The sequence below is a fragment of the Gallus gallus genome, chromosome 3 (assembly GCF_016699485.2).
Source record: "Gallus gallus isolate bGalGal1 chromosome 3, bGalGal1.mat.broiler.GRCg7b, whole genome shotgun sequence".
Lineage (NCBI taxonomy): Eukaryota > Metazoa > Chordata > Aves > Galliformes > Phasianidae > Gallus > Gallus gallus.
The window spans coordinates 2,915,590-2,932,065 of record NC_052534.1 but is presented as its reverse complement, the minus strand read 5'-3'; the positions used below and the strand labels follow the sequence as shown (position 1 = coordinate 2,932,065).

At 42.0% G+C, this 16,476-nt stretch overlaps 1 protein-coding gene across 15 annotated transcripts in view; it reads left to right on the top strand.

Annotated features, from left to right (window-relative positions):
* Nucleotides 1–16,476, top strand: part of SPTBN1 (spectrin beta, non-erythrocytic 1) — a 122,903-nt gene that overhangs the window by 65,486 nt on the left and 40,941 nt on the right. For all 15 annotated transcript variants that reach the window (NM_001199425.3, XM_046938672.1, XM_040696983.2 and 12 more), the window contains 9 exons: nt 2,682–2,833; nt 6,618–6,791; nt 8,857–8,948; nt 10,181–10,261; nt 11,027–11,142; nt 12,162–12,274; nt 12,907–13,094; nt 14,141–14,258; nt 15,812–15,970. In NM_001199425.3, the coding sequence (NP_001186354.1) occupies nt 2,682–2,833; nt 6,618–6,791; nt 8,857–8,948; nt 10,181–10,261; nt 11,027–11,142; nt 12,162–12,274; nt 12,907–13,094; nt 14,141–14,258; nt 15,812–15,970 (1,193 nt within the window). The remainder of the gene's footprint in view (nt 1–2,681; nt 2,834–6,617; nt 6,792–8,856; nt 8,949–10,180; nt 10,262–11,026; nt 11,143–12,161; nt 12,275–12,906; nt 13,095–14,140; nt 14,259–15,811; nt 15,971–16,476) is intronic.

Genomic DNA, 16,476 nt, shown 5'->3' with positions numbered 1-16,476 from the left:
TGAACTTCTGCTGTAAACAGGAACTAAAGGCCCACAGAAAGAGACACAGAGGAAATGGGAAGGTAAAAGGGGAGAGGCAGCAGCTGTATGTGAACTAGACTAAAGGAAACGCACATAATGGCGCCGAGCTACCGAGGCATTGAGGCCCCCTAGCTGGACAGAGAGTGTTCCCACCCTCTCCCTCACTGAGTGGTTGGCGTGCTTAAAGATGTTCAGGCAGCACACATGGAAAGGAGTCACTCTCCTGAACTTTCTCAGGCTTTTACCCCTGAGTCCCCACTGCCTGGAGATTGCATGGCTATGTACCCTTGTAGGGCCCTGAAGTTATGCTGGGGTGAGCAGGTTTTGGGGAGAGCCATGGGGCCCCTGGGCCACACTGGCATAATTCATGGAAGGATTGTCCTCCCCCACTGCAAGCACTGCCCATGCTCAGCTTCTCTTGTGCCTTCCTTTGAGTCTCTCTCAACATCAGAAGATCCTATGTTGGTACCAATTAATGGAACGGCACAAAGGTTTTCACAGCCTGACATGGCATGTCACTCTGTTTCCTACATTGTGTCCTTTCTGTTTGAAATTAGGTTTTGATCCTTCATCTTTTTATTAAAAACACGAGTGTTCTTTTCCCACCCATTGCTTTTCTTGTGATCTAAAGTGGGGGGATTGTTGGTAGCTATAGCTTTTGACCAACGATTTTTTTAATGGACAGCTTCATAGTGATATCTGATAGCTTTCTTGTTTATTTAATATTTTCTGTGTCCAACTTTATCTTTAGGACCCTGTCCACCCATTTTTCTCTTCAAGATGAACGTAACTACAGGGAACTCTGACTATGTTATGATTGTGCAGTGATGAAATAAACTTGCTGAGCTGTTCTGGGGCTTGCTTAATCCACTGGACCTGCTAAAGGGATGTGGTAATTTCTATTGGGATTTTCTTTCAAAAGCACCAGCTATTGCAAGGTTTTTAGTTCTGTGACTCATTCATTTCAAAAAATATTGCAACTAAAAGCATTGGTAGACAGACAGTTATGAGGATACAACATTCCCAGGAATGTGCTGTAAACAGTTTAGAAAGAATATATTTAGGGTTAGAAGATAACTGTATTTAAATCACGGCCTGGATAGATGACCATTTCCACTGGACAGAAGTGCTGTTTTTTTTTTCCTTTGGTCCAGGATTGAACAAGCTTTGCTGTTAGACTGCTGGTGTGAATTGTAGCGTGGTTTGAAGATGCTGCAGCTTTTATTTTAGTTTCCTAATATATAGCTGTGTAAAAGCTGTTATATGTGGGACAGTTTCAGTGTGTTAGCTTTGGGTCATTTCCTACCACATGGCCAAGTAGCAAGAGTAAACTCAGAAATGTGAGGGAGGAACTGAAATCTTGGGGTGGGGTTTGTATAAACCACAGGTGAAGCGCTGATCTGCTCTCAGATCCCTCCTCCTTGTCACTGTTCTATATTGTTTCCTTACTGTTCTTTTTCCTTTGGCTCATTTCCAAGCTTTCTATACTCTTCAGCCACTCTGTGGAAGTGCGCTGTCATTGACATTTTCTGTGTTTGGAGCAGCACACTGAGTTGTCAGATCTGGACACGTTGCATTTTGTTTTAAGGTTTACTAGTCTGTATGTCCTGTTTCTGAATGCATCAACACCATTAAAGAGACCTGTAGGAGGTTTAGATGCTCAGCTGAAGGAAATGCCGACTGCTTTCATTTGTAGGTCTAATTATGGACTTTGGATTCCAAGTTTGAGCACCTGTGTTTTGATAAATTTGATCTGTAGTAGTTTGCAGCTCAGTGAAATGACTTTCTGCTAACAAGGAAAGGCTTCATCCAAAGCCCTTGGCGAAAGACTTAAGCCACAAAGATGTCTAAAATTTTCTGTCTGAGAGTTCTCAGCTTGGCAGATAGCTGTTCAGGAGTTTCTGAATTAATGTACACTGTAGTGAGCCTGTGCATTAAGACAGCTCTCATACGCAGTGTTTTCATGTATGAGTAGTTCTGAAAGACTTTGGGAAGAGAAAGTAGAAACACGCCATTTCTCCATGGTTAAAATAAATGCAAGGCTACCTAAAACAGTGTTTTTTAAATGCAGTTATAGAAGAGTTCATTGTAATGTTGTGTAAATACAGTTACAAATGCTGAATCTGCAACCAAATACTGTAATGGGGGAAAGGGGAAGTAAATGAGAAGTTTATTCTCTGCTCTTTTATACCTGTGCTAATCCCAAGAGACTTCTGCTGTTTCAAGGGATCTGTTGTGGATTTGACTGTATATTTGAGAGCAGAAGTTGCTGTGTTGTTCCATTGGTGGATGGTAACTTTTAAGCTAACTACTGGGCAGTTCAATCAGTCCAAAGTGGCTTTTACATCGCAGCTCTACAGCTGACCTCTTCACACCTTGAGAAAGCTGCTTACATGAGCAACATGCAAGTCTGCAATCTATACTCCAGATTTATTCCATAGATAGTAACTCAGTAAAATCCCCAGTGACGATAGGGAATGCCATAAAACAGGGAGAAAGGTGGATTTCTGATGAGAAGTCACATTTTCTGCAATGACTTGGCAAAGAAAAGAATCTGGCTTCTTTCACTTAACAGACAGGACGTGGCTGAGCATCACATTCTCATTTAGGTACATGAACTATGATTTATTTTGAGTAACACTGTATTGTTTTCTTAACAGATGAACGTGAGGCAGTTCAGAAGAAGACTTTCACCAAGTGGGTTAATTCCCACTTGGCACGTGTGTCATGCAGAATTACAGATTTGTACACCGACCTTCGCGATGGAAGGATGCTCATCAAACTCCTGGAAGTTCTTTCAGGAGAGAGACTTGTAAGTGCTTATTAATATTCATTGTGGTTTTATTGTTCAGTTGTTTTGGTGAATGCTTGACCCAGCTGAATATTGAAGGTTCAACACTGCAAGTGTCTTACGTATTAAATGGGGTAAAAAAGGTTTATTATTTCAGGAACAGCTGGATCCAGACACCATTAAAATATCTTCCTACTGGTTTAGGTAAAAACCAAAGGAATTCTTATTTGAACACTTCTTGCAGGCAAGAGACTGAGCACTTGAACAGCTTGCTGCGTGCTTCTGGGTCTGACAGAAGCAAAGCAATAAATGATCCTCACGATATGCCAGCCCAAGGCCTGGGATATCCCTTCTCCCCTCCCTACAGTGTGCTGTAATGCACTGCAATGCTTTCACTGTGCCATCATCCATCACATCCCACTACTTAGTAATGCTCCTGGGTGTACTTGAGTTTATTGCAATGGATAAGGCTTGGATTTTTTGTTGTTGTTGTTGTTAGAGAAATGCCTAAAATATATTTAATAAATAAGTTCCTTGGAAAAAGAAAGAAAATCCCTTTGATATCAGTTCATGGTAGTAAGTAAAGCTCTTCAGTGAAAAATGCTACTGCGTGACAGGAAAAATGGCTGAAGAGTATCACTTTTTCATTCAGTTCCTTAAAATGATGGCTCTGCTCTTAACTATCTAATTTAAAGCAATCTTTTCAAAGAAATACGGGTCTTTAGCTAAGACCTAAGGCTACATGAGGTTGCAGCTGTGTAATCGCTTGTCATGGAGCAGTCCTATTAATGAAAGCTCCATAGGCTAAAACCCTGGGTAATGAACTGAACATATGGCCTACAATGTAGCATCTGTATAGTGAAGCAAGAAAGGGAGATTTCCAAATACATCTGTGAGGTTAGAAGGAATCTCTGGCATGCAGGATAGTATCCTGTCCCAGCATTGTGTGGGTTGTAGTAAACAATCTCGGTGCTCGTCAGCTATATTTTGCTCAAGATACATTTCTCTCTGTGTCAGATAATTTACTTCAGTGTGGTGTTAGGTTTGTCCTGCTCATTGTAGGTAGCACCAAGATCAGGTTTTATTTGTACAACATGCTCCATTATTTGGGGATTCAGGCAGCATTCTGGCACCTCTGTTTAGGTCTCTGTATCTACCTGCCAAGACTTGACTTTCAATGTCAGTTAGCAGCAGTGAAGCTCAGACCAGCCGTGTGACTCATGCTGCATGATTCGTTTACATTTTTTACTCCAGGTTTCAAAAATGCAAACAGAGCTTATGCAGGCTGTTTGCGTGGGGAGGGTGCAGGAGTCACACAATTAGACTGCTGGATCTGAACTCACATCATCATCAGTGTATTGCACTGACAACTGTCTGCACTACTGCAAATTCCTATTTATTGTAACTTTGTTATCAGGATGGAGGACAGCAGTCTCTGTTTGAACAGTACATTCCACCACACCTTCCTCTGCAAACAAGAATACAGATAATGCAATGCACTAAACTTTGAGACCATTACACACAGCACAAAAATTCCAGTAGGATTGACACATAGCATTCACTTGTTGATGTCCTCCAGCCTTTTGGATTTTGTTGCGGCTGTCACTGGTTAAGTTCTGACATTGCCATGCCACCCAAGCAAAGGCAGTATCTTACGCAGAAAACTTAAAATCAAGGCAAGAAATATCAAATTTTAAGAAAGCAATAAACAAACCCAGTAACTAGTCTAGGTCATCATTCTAATATAATGTGTGTACTGATGCACTGGAACAGGAATTCTATGCACATATTTGAATCCAGGATTCTGGAGCTGGAGCCGGTGGAGCAGAGTTGCTGTGCCATGCCCTCTGGGGCACAGCCTTTCCCTCACGCCCAGCTGCCCCTCCCCTGACACAGCTCCATGCTGTTCCATCGGGCCCTGTTGCTGTCACAGACAGCAGAGCTCAGCACTACCCTCTGTTCCCTGAGAGAGCTGCAGCCCCCATCAGGCCTCCCCTCAGCTCCTCTGCTCTGCGCAGAGCGAACACAGGGCCCTCAGTGCTCCTCATACAACTTCCCCTCTGGACCCTTCCCCAGCTCTGCAGCCCTCCTCTGGATGCTCTCTGATGGCTTTATGTCTGTTTTGTACTGCAGTCCCAGATCACAGGCAGTGCTAACAGTGATGCTGTGCAGCACAGGGCCTGGTGCCCCCAGGGTATGGTTGGCCTTATGGCTTCAGGGCACGCTGCTGGCTCAGGTTCAACTTGCTGCCAGCCAGAACCCCCAGATCCCTTTCCATGGGGCTGCTCCCCAATTCCTCGTCCCCCAGTCTGTGTGTATAGCCAGATTTGCCTGGTCCCAGGTGAAAGATCTGGCACTTGCTCCTGTTAAACTTCATGTAGTTAGAAGTGAGCATGAGTTACAGTGGCTGATGTGGGGCACTCCAGTGTGGCAGCAAATACAGTGTGGGCTGAGCTGCTGCTGAGTGCAACCACGCTTCCCCGTGGCTGGCTCTCCTGCTGCTCCCTCAGCTCCCTCTCCCCAGCTGACCTGCAAGAGTCAGTTAAACCTGATTTGGTGGTACGAGCAGATGGATGGATCCAGCATTGAGAGCCTCCTCTAAGGGACTGTCACACCCAAAAGCAGTATTGGGTTCATGGAACTACTCTCTTCCTTGAGCTGAGATCTGACTTCCTCTTCTGTGTTCTCCAGCCTCTGGAAGAGATCAGTGCCAGCTGAAAGTTGACGGTTGCTCTGGTGTTTACTTGTCCAGAGCAGCGCCTTGCTAGTAGGAATTTCACTCTTGTGATGCACTGCTACTTAGGCTGCTGTTTCTAGGGTACATAATTTGGCTCTGGCTGAAATTCTTCCCCTTGAATGCAGTCTGAGAGGAGGATTTTGCCTGAACTGTTTCCGCAGCCAGTATCTACATTCACTGCAGAAAACAAAGAAATTGTGTCAATTTGCAGTTTGTCTCGTTATCTCTGGTAACTTCTCAGTGAACACGGAACAAGCTATTCATCTGTAACCCCTATCTGCAGAACAAAGTTGCCTTAATTTTCTTCAGTTTTACAGCTGATTTTTGCATGCTGCTAACACGCTCGTGGCTTTTTTCATTTGCACTGGGCCTTCATAAAATGGTGTTACTGCCATGGTGTGGCAGTCCCCCAAAAAGGAGTCATTTTGAATAAACATTGTATGTTAGTTTCATACTGCTTGTCCACTTGAACTGACCAAAAAAAAAAGCTTTTTTTTTTTTTTCTCAGGGTGCTTTATTGACTAGCAACAGTCCAAACTGGAGTTGACTTTTCAGAGAGTGTGCATCTGTATTTACAGATCCTCTCTGCAGCATTCGTTACCTGTCAGTTGTCAGTTAGTTGCATCTCTTTGTAGAGCTGTCTTTTTCAGTATGGAAGAGCTTGTACTGGAGAAAAGAGCAACTTAGGAAAATGTACTAAGTGTGGCGTGAACTTAAAAAACAAAACAGAAAAACCTTCCAGGTGGTGAGTGAGTTGCTGAATTGCCGAGGTGGAAAACATGAAGGAAGTAAGCAAGGAAAGCATTTCAGAAAGCAAATGAGATTGGTTGCCCAGTGTATGTGGCAGAGGTCTGGGATGTTAGTGTTCCCAGGTTAGCAGGTTTGACATGTGGTACCATTATCCTTGAGATGTAAATAGATGGTTGAATATGCAATACAAATGCATGCAGTGTTGGTGGCTGGTAGTGGGCTTTGTGAATGACTCAGCTTATTGGACTGAAGAGTTACCATGCAATTTTTCTTCCATTTACTGTAATACATGCTTTTCTTCTCCTTTGTACCGTCTAGCCCAAACCAACTAAGGGAAGGATGCGCATCCATTGTTTGGAGAATGTTGATAAAGCCCTGCAGTTCCTGAAGGAGCAACGAGTGCACCTGGAAAACATGGGATCTCATGATATTGTGGATGGGAATCACAGGCTGACTCTTGGCCTTATTTGGACTATTATCCTGAGATTCCAGGTGTGGATGTACACATTACATGCATACCTATACATGTTTGAGTTTTCCATACTTATTTGTAATCTGTTTTATCTTGCTTTTTAAGATTGGAGCATTCCTTAACCCTTCAACATGATAGGACATAAAGGTGCTTGGCATCTGATGAGATATGCTCCAGAGCTGAGGGGAGAGAGTGTAACTCTTATAAAAAGTCCCTCCCCAGCTTTCCTGTAGGCCCCTTCAGGTACTGGCAGGCCACTATAAGGTCTCGTTGGAGCCTTCTCCAGGCTGGGGAGCCCCAGGAAGGTGCTCCAGCCCTCTGATCATCTTTGTGGCCCTCCTCTGGATCTGCTCCAACAACTCTACGTTCTTCTTGTGCTGGGGACACCATAACTGGACCTAGTACTCCGGGTGGGGTCTCAGGAGAGCAGAGTAGAGAGGCAGAATCATCTCCCTCACCCTGCTGGTCACACTTCCCTTGATGCAACCCAGGATATACACACATATATATTATTAGGAGGAAATGCTAACTCATCTGACTTTGCACTGAAGCATATGAATGGTGCCCACAGGTATTGTTTATTGTCTCAGCTGAAGACAGTAATTTCTTGCTTTCCTGTAAGTTACATATTTCTCTTTGCCTTCTGTTAGGAAAGGCTGGAAATTTTTTTTTCAGAAACCTATAATAAAGAAATATAACCTCTTTATTTTAAGGTTCCTCTGATTTTTCTAAATATGAGGATGTCTGCCTGACTTTCAGCAACAGCAGTGGAGCTTCACAGGAGCTATGATACATTTTTTTAAAAAACAGTGAATCACATCCATAATATCAGATATATTTGTCCATATAAATGTTTTTCACTATTTTCCCCTCTTTTAAAGTACTTGGCACACAGACTGCCATCTGGAATATCTAGTTGCTATGCTGCTTAGGATGGATGCTATTCCTATATTCCTTCCAAATGGCCAGATCCTTTTTCCACATTCTGTAAACATCCTTGCATTTGAGTTTTTCCATGAGTTCCTTGCTCATCTATGCAGACCTCCTGACACCTTTGCCTGATTTCTTTCTCTTAGGGATGCCGTGATCTTCAGCTTGGAGGGGGTGGTAATTAAATATCAACCAACCTCTTGGGCCCCCTTATCTTTCAGTACTCTAACTCATGGGATACACCTAGACAGGTCCTTGAAGGGATCAAAGTAGACTTTCCCTGAGGTCCAGAATTGCAGACCTTATTGTCCTGTTTCTTCCACACAAGATTCCAAACCCCACTATCTGATGATTTCTGCAGCCAAGGCTGCCCCCAGCTTTTGTATCCCCAACCTATCTTTGTTCATAAGAATAAGGTCCAGCAGAACACCTCTTCTCCAATACCTGCACCAGGAATTTATCTTCAGCAGACTCCAGGGGTCTCCTGGATAGCTTGCAGCTCACAGCATTACTTTCCCAGCAGACATCTGGGTGGTTGAAATCTCTCATCGGGATGAGAGCCCGTGAGTTTGATGCTTCTTACAGCTGAAGCAAGAAGCACTTGCCAACAGTCTTCCCTTAGCCAGGTTGCCTGTATTAGACCCCAGCCACCAGGTGTCCTTTACTGGTCTGGTCCCTAATTTTTACCCACAAGCTCTCAACCTGATCATGGCTGTTTTTTGGAGACAGCTTTTTGCAGTGCATCTGCTTCTTAATATAGAAAGCAACTCCCCTACCCCTCCTGCCCTACTTATCCCTTCTAAACAGCTTGTAGCCCTCAATCACAGTATTCCAGTTTCGCCTTGCAGGGTAAAACTACGGTGCCATGTAGAACAGAGTTTGCCTTGGCAATTGGAAATATTTTCTGGTGAAATTCAAACTATAGACTAAAAAAACCAGTAATGTTCCAGTAAAATAAGGGCATATGAAGCTTTCTCTTGGCATGAATATTCTTAAACAAGGAAAAGCCTGCACATTCTTCTAACCTGCTCTTTTGGTCACCATAGATTTCCTTTGCTACTTAAGTTATGATACAACATCCTTCATCATTTTTAAGAAAGAGAAAAATGTGTTTTCTCAAAAAAAAAAGATCTAAAGCTTCTTTGTTAATTTCAGATCCAAGATATCAGTGTTGAAACTGAGGACAACAAGGAGAAGAAGTCTGCTAAGGATGCACTGCTTTTGTGGTGCCAGATGAAGACAGCTGGGTGAGTGTGGATTAAGTGATTATCTCTAAAGCTCCTACAATGTTTTGAGTTTTCATTGAAATCATTTTAAATGAGCAAATACATATATCTCCTTCAATGGATTTGAACTAGAAAAGTGCATTGATGTTTACAAGTCAGAAAATTCTGATTTATTACGTCAATTCTGTATGATAAACACAAATAAGTGTATAGTAAATGCTGACCCTCCTCCACTCTTACTTTGAAGAAATAATGGTGTTAAGTTTTTTGCTGCCATCATTTCCTCTTTGCACATATAACAACATAGAGGTATCAGCTGTGCCCCAGTCTACAGTGCCCTAAGATGATGCAATAGTTGAGTCCCTTCTTGTGAAGAATGATATGCCATTTGCTTGTATCTGGATTTTTACTATCAGAGTGAAAGTAAATTTGATGTGCCCTGGGTTTTCCACTTCTCGTGTGTAGTCTGTGAAAAATCTAGATGGAACAGAACTGTTCCACGCAATTAGTCAAACTTTCCCTTTTGATTACAGCGTGAGCAGGCTGCAGACAAGCTGATAATTTGCTATGTTCAGTCTGTATCTGTGTAGATTGATTAGGTTTTTCTGAGTACAAAAGGCTGCTCTCAACTCTGTTGCCTCTTAAGGCTTTTTTTTTTTTTTTTTTTTACTTTTTCAATGCTCAAAAATAAAATTACTTCTTGTTTAATTGCATAAGATATGCATTTTAAGTCTCAGGAGTGCTGAAACATGTTTTCTGGCCTTCCAAAAGTATTTTTACCCTCCAGGGATAATGCATTTTCTGTTCACATTTAGTCAAATGTAGTGGGATCCACCTATCATGGTGGATATCAGCAGAGATAGGGGTTAGTCTCTTGTCCTGGTCGAATCTTTGACTGTGAACTAGAAGCTGGGGAACCAGAATTCATGACACAGAATACATTTTGAGAGCTACAAGGAAAATAAACCAGTGGTAAGCTGGCCTCTGTTTCATGCTCTCCGTATCTATGGTTTAGCCACTTGCATATCAACTCTGCTGGGTTTACAGGAGTAAATGAGTGTCTGATTAGGAGTAAATAGTGTCTGATTAGAAAACAGTTGTGATAATAAATTGTCCACTGAGGGAAGGAATGCCCCACCATTAGCTTTACAACAAATATGTCACTCCTGCAACCAGCCCTTAGCAACAGACTGTACAGAGCTGCAGTGGAGGTGATGTATTGCTTGTGCTTTCTTTGCTCTTTGTTCTGGCAGTTACCCCAACGTCAACATTCACAACTTTACAACAAGCTGGAGGGATGGAATGGCTTTCAATGCATTGATACACAAGCACAGGTATGTGTGGGGAGGTGTCCTGATGGATTTTAAGAGCTTGGACTGTTGAAGAGTGCATGGTGTTTTGAAGTTACCATGCAGCTTGATTTTAAAATCTGTGGAGAGAGGAAAGTTGAAGAATTACTTGAGAGTTTTACAGCAACTTGCCTTTCACTTTTTCACTCTTGTGTTTGCTGTGAGCTCATCTGGGCAACAGCTTCTCACACCACAAGTTGCGTTTGGTTTCAAGAGAATAAATTATATACACTGTTGTTTGGTTCTCTGACTGACCACTCTGGAGGAGAAGTCTTTATACCTTACTGTGTAGCCGGTTATGAGTTCTGAATTCACGGGCCAGGAGAGTGGAATGCAGTAGCAGCCTGAAGGGGAAAGAAGCACTGGACAGGGATTATAGAATGTGGTGCTAAAGTTGGACACAGCTTCAATGCCACTCATTGGTGAGCTTGGGTGAAGTTAGTGGGATGGCTTGCATGCTCACCTCGTCAGGAGGAGAGACTGACTTACCACAGCTGTTCGCTTGCCTTTGTCCCTGGTAAACTCTCATTATTTTTTGTCATGGGCTAGGTTCTGCTGCCCTGCTAACTGCTAGGTGTTACTTCATTCTTTTAATTCTCACACTGAAATGCATAGGGGTACTGGGCAAGTGAAACCTTGGCGGCATGAGAGGCCAAGTTTTCCAAGGATTGCACGTTCTATCTCATTTGTTCATTTGAGGGTGGCTGTGCTGTGCTTTGGCAAATCTAAATAATTTTTCATCCTGTCTAGGCCTGATCTGATTGATTTTGACAAGCTGAAGAAATCAAATGCACACTACAATCTGCAGAATGCTTTTAACCTTGCTGAGCAACACCTTGGTCTTACTAAGCTCCTGGACCCTGAGGGTAAGAATTCCTGCAGTTTTAACACTTTGCAGCTCTTTGTGGGCTCTTTTCTCCCACCTTGTCAGAGGATGCTGTTCTGTGATAGCTTTTTGCCTTGAAGAGCAGCTAGCGGGATGCTGCTGACTCACTCAGCAATACAGCCAGAGAGGGAAGGAGAGAGTGCAAGATGTCTCCTGCAGAGGACTGAGCAGTGGAACCAAAACAGCCCTAAATTCAGGGTTTATATTCCCCTATCTGACAAGATCACTGTACTGGCCATGTATACATAAAATCATTCCAATTAGAGGCATCCTTCTGGTGTGCTCTGAAAAAATGCTTTTTGTTTCTCATCCTGAACGAGAAGATGACTAATGTGGATTTCGCCCAGTAGTAAGCCATTTCTTTCAGAGTCTTGGTGAGATTTATTCCAAGCATTTATGAGGATCTGCACTCCTGGTGTGTTGGAAGGAATGCTCACAACTCCAGGACAAAATTTTTCTGTCACAGGGCAAATAAATAGAGGCCATGTGTTTGCGCAAGTTTCTTCTTGCTTGTTTGCCTGTGCCTCATAATTGCTACAGAAAAAAATGATTTGTTTTCCATCTGTGTATCTCAGAAGATTTGCCTGGACAAACATGCCATTCATTTTGCATTTCTCCACATACCGATAGAGCATTGAAGATTTCAATTAGCAGTAGGTCTTCTGACTCACATGGACACTAGGGAAGTTGTTCAGCCATGCAGTCTGTGTCAGAATCGTGAACCAGATGCTAAGGCCCAAAGATCTCCAGCCCCAGCTTTAGCCATGGTCTGCACTGAGGGTGATAAAGGAATACTTCTTGGTGACAGCGTGTACAACACTGGGTAATCCAGAACCAGTCCAAAGCTGCTGAATATGTTTCTGATCAGGACATAAATCTTAGGAGTTGAACTGTCACTGAACCCATCTCTCTGACTCTCAAACCCATTCATGTTGGATTATTAGCTGTTTTAATCTGTGCACTCCCACTGTGCTAAGACAACTCTTGTTTGCTTTGCAGATATCAGTGTTGATCATCCCGATGAAAAGTCAATCATCACCTATGTGGTGACATATTACCACTACTTCTCTAAAATGAAAGCTTTAGCTGTTGAAGGAAAGCGCATTGGAAAGGTTTGCAAGTTCAACTTATAAGTTATTGCAAAGCAATTTAAGTCCTTTTGACTTTTTGTTTTTTTTTCCTCTTGAGTATTAAACCTTAGAGAGTCTACTGTATGGTAGTTTTTAGTTTTGCTTTTGAAATGCATATTGAATGTTAAATATTCCCATATGACCACGAGGAGTAGTTAATTTCCAGCTGCCTCTTATTAGAAAACATTTGGCTGGTGTTTTATTTTTGCTTGTTAATTTTGCATCATTGCTGCTTTTCCTATCCCATTAGCTGCTCCTCACCCTCTGGGTCTTCTGTCTCTTCTGAAAGAGTCCCAGAAAAGTCCCTCATTTAAAAAACATGCTGTTATTCTCTGCCCTTTGGCAAAGCTGCCCCTGTCCTTACATCTGGCAGACTGGATGTGAATCCTGTTATAAGCCTCTGCTCTGCCCCTCTGTTGCCTTGGGATCATGGGAATTCAGCATCAAAAAATGCAAAGCCCTTGTACCTCAGGAAACGCAGGCCCTGTAGTGCTCAGGGGTGAGCGGTCTGATTCATAAGCCTGTGTAGATTGTTTTATGTAGCTTGCTGGATTTAGATGACTCTGAAGTGTGCTGCCCTTGTTACTAATCTTATTTTGTGCTGCTTGTTGCAGGTGCTTGACAATGCCATTGAAACAGAGAAAATGATTGAAAAATATGAATCGCTGGCTTCTGATCTTCTGGAGTGGATTGAGCAAACCATTATCATCCTCAACAACCGCAAATTTGCCAACTCGCTAGTTGGTGTGCAACAGCAGCTGCAGGCATTCAACACCTACCGCACAGTAGAGAAACCACCCAAGTAATCTTAATCTTAGCTTAAAAAAACAGTGGTCTTGTTTTTTTCAGTCAGTTGTTGATTTAAAAAAAATACAAATGCATAAAAGTATAAAAGTTTAATCTTGGCCTAAGAATTTATTTTTCTGAGCTTTACTAAATATCACATTTCTAATGGGCACTAACGATTATTACTTGGATTCTATTTGCTTTATGCTATTTGATATGCATGTAGTAATAACAAAAGCAATAATAATAATTGAAAACAAGTGTGCTGTTTGCAGGATCTCATGGTACTGGAAGGTATCACTTCACAGAGGTGCCTGTCTTGTAATACAAGCAGTAATAGTATACCATATTAGTACGGTAATATCACTCGTCATGCTGGTTAGCAGCATATAATACCAAGACACAGCTATTAAAAGGCTCTTGCTGTTTTTCCAAAATCAAGAGGAAGTGTGTCTGGCTTCGTAAAACATAGCTATGCTTGCTAGAAATTATATAACCAAAGCCATGCCATTTATTTCTGGAAAGTTTATTTTAGCATTACGTTATCAGATCTGTTTGTTATTTTTGTCTAATATAAGTTTTAATGGATAATAATTACAATCAAAAACATGACAGAATATCCAGACATCCTCTAAATTGCAGCCTATTCCCCAGTGCCTATGCAGTTTGTTTGTTTCCCAGGCATACAGCTCAGGGAAAAGAGTGGGAAGAGTTTATTGAGTGCAGTGGGCTTTAAAAAAAACTTCAGTTTCTTGGGTTGATGAAGTGGGACAAGGCACGTAATAGAGTAAGAAAATATGCAGCCTTCTATCCCTCAAAGAGGTTTAAATCTAAACAGACAGACAGCTGACTTCTGTGAAGGAGTTTGTTTGTTTCTGCTTGGCCCAGCTGATTGCAGGGATCGGGGGCTATTCTTGTATGAAAGCTGGAAGCTTTCATACAAGATGCAGGTGTTTATCTGAGTACTCCATTCACGTCAATATTTTAAGGAAGTGCTTTATAATACCTTGGTAGCCACAAAAGCTTTATTGTAACACTATTCCTTTGGAAAATTTTGTTTAGATTTACAGAAAAAGGAAACCTGGAAGTGCTGCTTTTTACCATCCAAAGCAAAATGAGAGCCAACAATCAGAAAGTATACATGCCAAGGGAGGGCAAACTCATCTCTGACATAAACAAGGTAAACTGAGGCAGCCCATCCTTTGCAACTCAGGATTTTGGTTTTTCTTTTCAGTGTCTGTCTCTGCAGTCTCTGCATACTGGGACGGTGTGAAGATAATATCTGCTATCGCCAGGCCTCATATAGGGACTGTAAGGGATGGGACAGGTGGGGGGATCTTTTCCCCTATCTCAGACTCACTGATATGAGCTGAGTCCCTGGGTGGCTTCAGTATCTCTAAGCTCTTCTTCATGGAGAAAATTGTGGAGTGATTCTGAACGTTCAGATACAGATCTAGTAGCTCTTGTTCCTCCAGGGTCCTGGCTATTATTAATCAGCAGAAAGTAACAACAATATCTAGGTATTGCATCCCTCCCCACTTAGTTTTTATAAGATGTGTCCTAACAAAGCTCCCGAAAAGAAGAAGGTTGTTTGAGACACAGCAGAGCCAAGCATAGCAGCATGCAGCCTGTGTCATTCAGGGTTATGCAATGCCTCTGCCTTCCATAGCTCCAAGCAGGGAGCAGAACTGGCCTTTATCTGCCTCTCAGCCCTTCTGTCCACAGCATGAGAGAGTAAAGGAAGTACTGTCTCATCTTGTGGGTTCTCTTTTGGGATTTAAGTAGCTATTTTTTATGCTGGTGCAGCTGACAGAACTGCAGCAGAGCTGACAAACTCTCCCAGAGATAACAAACAGCTTAAAACTGTGAGCTTTTCTCATTTGTGTTTGGTCATGTTTGGCATTCCCAGAGCAGCTGTTCTGGGTGTCTGTGGCCTCAATCTGCATCCTAGAGAGCAGTAAACTGCATGGCTCTCCTGTTTGCATTAAGCTCCTGCGCCTGTGAGTGCCTAAAATACTTTGAGTTTCAGGCAATTTCACATCTGTTAGGATTTAGAAGAATCTGGGGTAGTTTGTGTTTAATTGTGGGTATTTTTGTTGTTTGTAAGAAGATCTGAAAGGTGATTAGCTGGCTTTCAACGTGCTTCTAAGACTTTGTCTTTATAGTATTAATGCCGCGCATGTGAGTAACTTCTTGCTTTGGGGAAAAAAAAGGACTTCGATGCAGCAAAAGAAATTTGGTATTTGTTTTCCTTTGCAATGGGGATGTGATAACAACAGCTGTAATCTGACTTGAGAGAGGAGGGGCGACAGATATCTAATTGTCATTTCCTAAAGGAGAAAGATAGAATTCCTTCTTTGAGAATAGTACTCAGAAGATTTTGAAAGAATTGATCCCTTACATGTTCAAGCCAGGTGGTTTACCTAAGGTTCAGTGGAGGCAAATAACAAATGAACTCAAGAAAATGAATCTGAGATAAATAAGGCATACACCCTTTGCTCAGAAAAGCAATGAATAAGTGGAGACCATAGTTTAAGTCCATATTAGCAGACCAGCAGACCAATATAAACCAGGTATACTGGCACATAAGTAAATCAGCCAATTCTGTGAAACTTGGATGAAGTGACTTCAGTACTGATCTCATGTAAAACAGAGACGATTTATTGTATGAATGTGTATTTAGAAGGCGCGTGTTGGTTTGTTTTTTACTTTTTTTTCTCTCCACATCTTCAGGCCTGGGAAAGACTGGAAAAAGCTGAACATGAAAGAGAACTGGCACTGCGAAATGAGCTCATCAGACAAGAGAAACTGGAACAACTTGCACGCCGATTTGATCGCAAGGCAGCTATGAGAGAAACTTGGCTGAGTGAAAATCAACGTCTGGTTTCTCAGGTGCCTCTTTCAGAAATTGTCTGTGTGACTAAAATACTTAAAGGACACAGTTCTGGCAAAGAGAATGTTTTTTCTCCTATGCCACTTAGTTTACTGAATCTATATATATTTATATGTATTGTATGTGTGTGTAAATGTATTTTTAGAGTATATATTACTGTCCTATCTTAAATGCATTTGGCATACCCATTCTTGGAATCTATCAGTCTGTAGTCAGGAGAAACTCATGGAAATAAACACCCACAGTTGAGATTTTCTTTACCTGAATGTTCAGGTCAGTTCAGTGGAATTCGCCCAGTTATTATTATTATTATTATTTACTAGAGATGGATTTAAAACAACAGCAACAAAACAACCAAGAAAACCCTAGGCTAATCCTGATGGCCACCGTGATTCTTTCCCCAAAGATTATGTCTCTGATTTTATCAGAAGAGTTTTCAGAGCATTTTGAGATCCTCAGTTGCTAACAGGAGTGTTCTGCACAATCAGAAATCACTTTTAAGTTT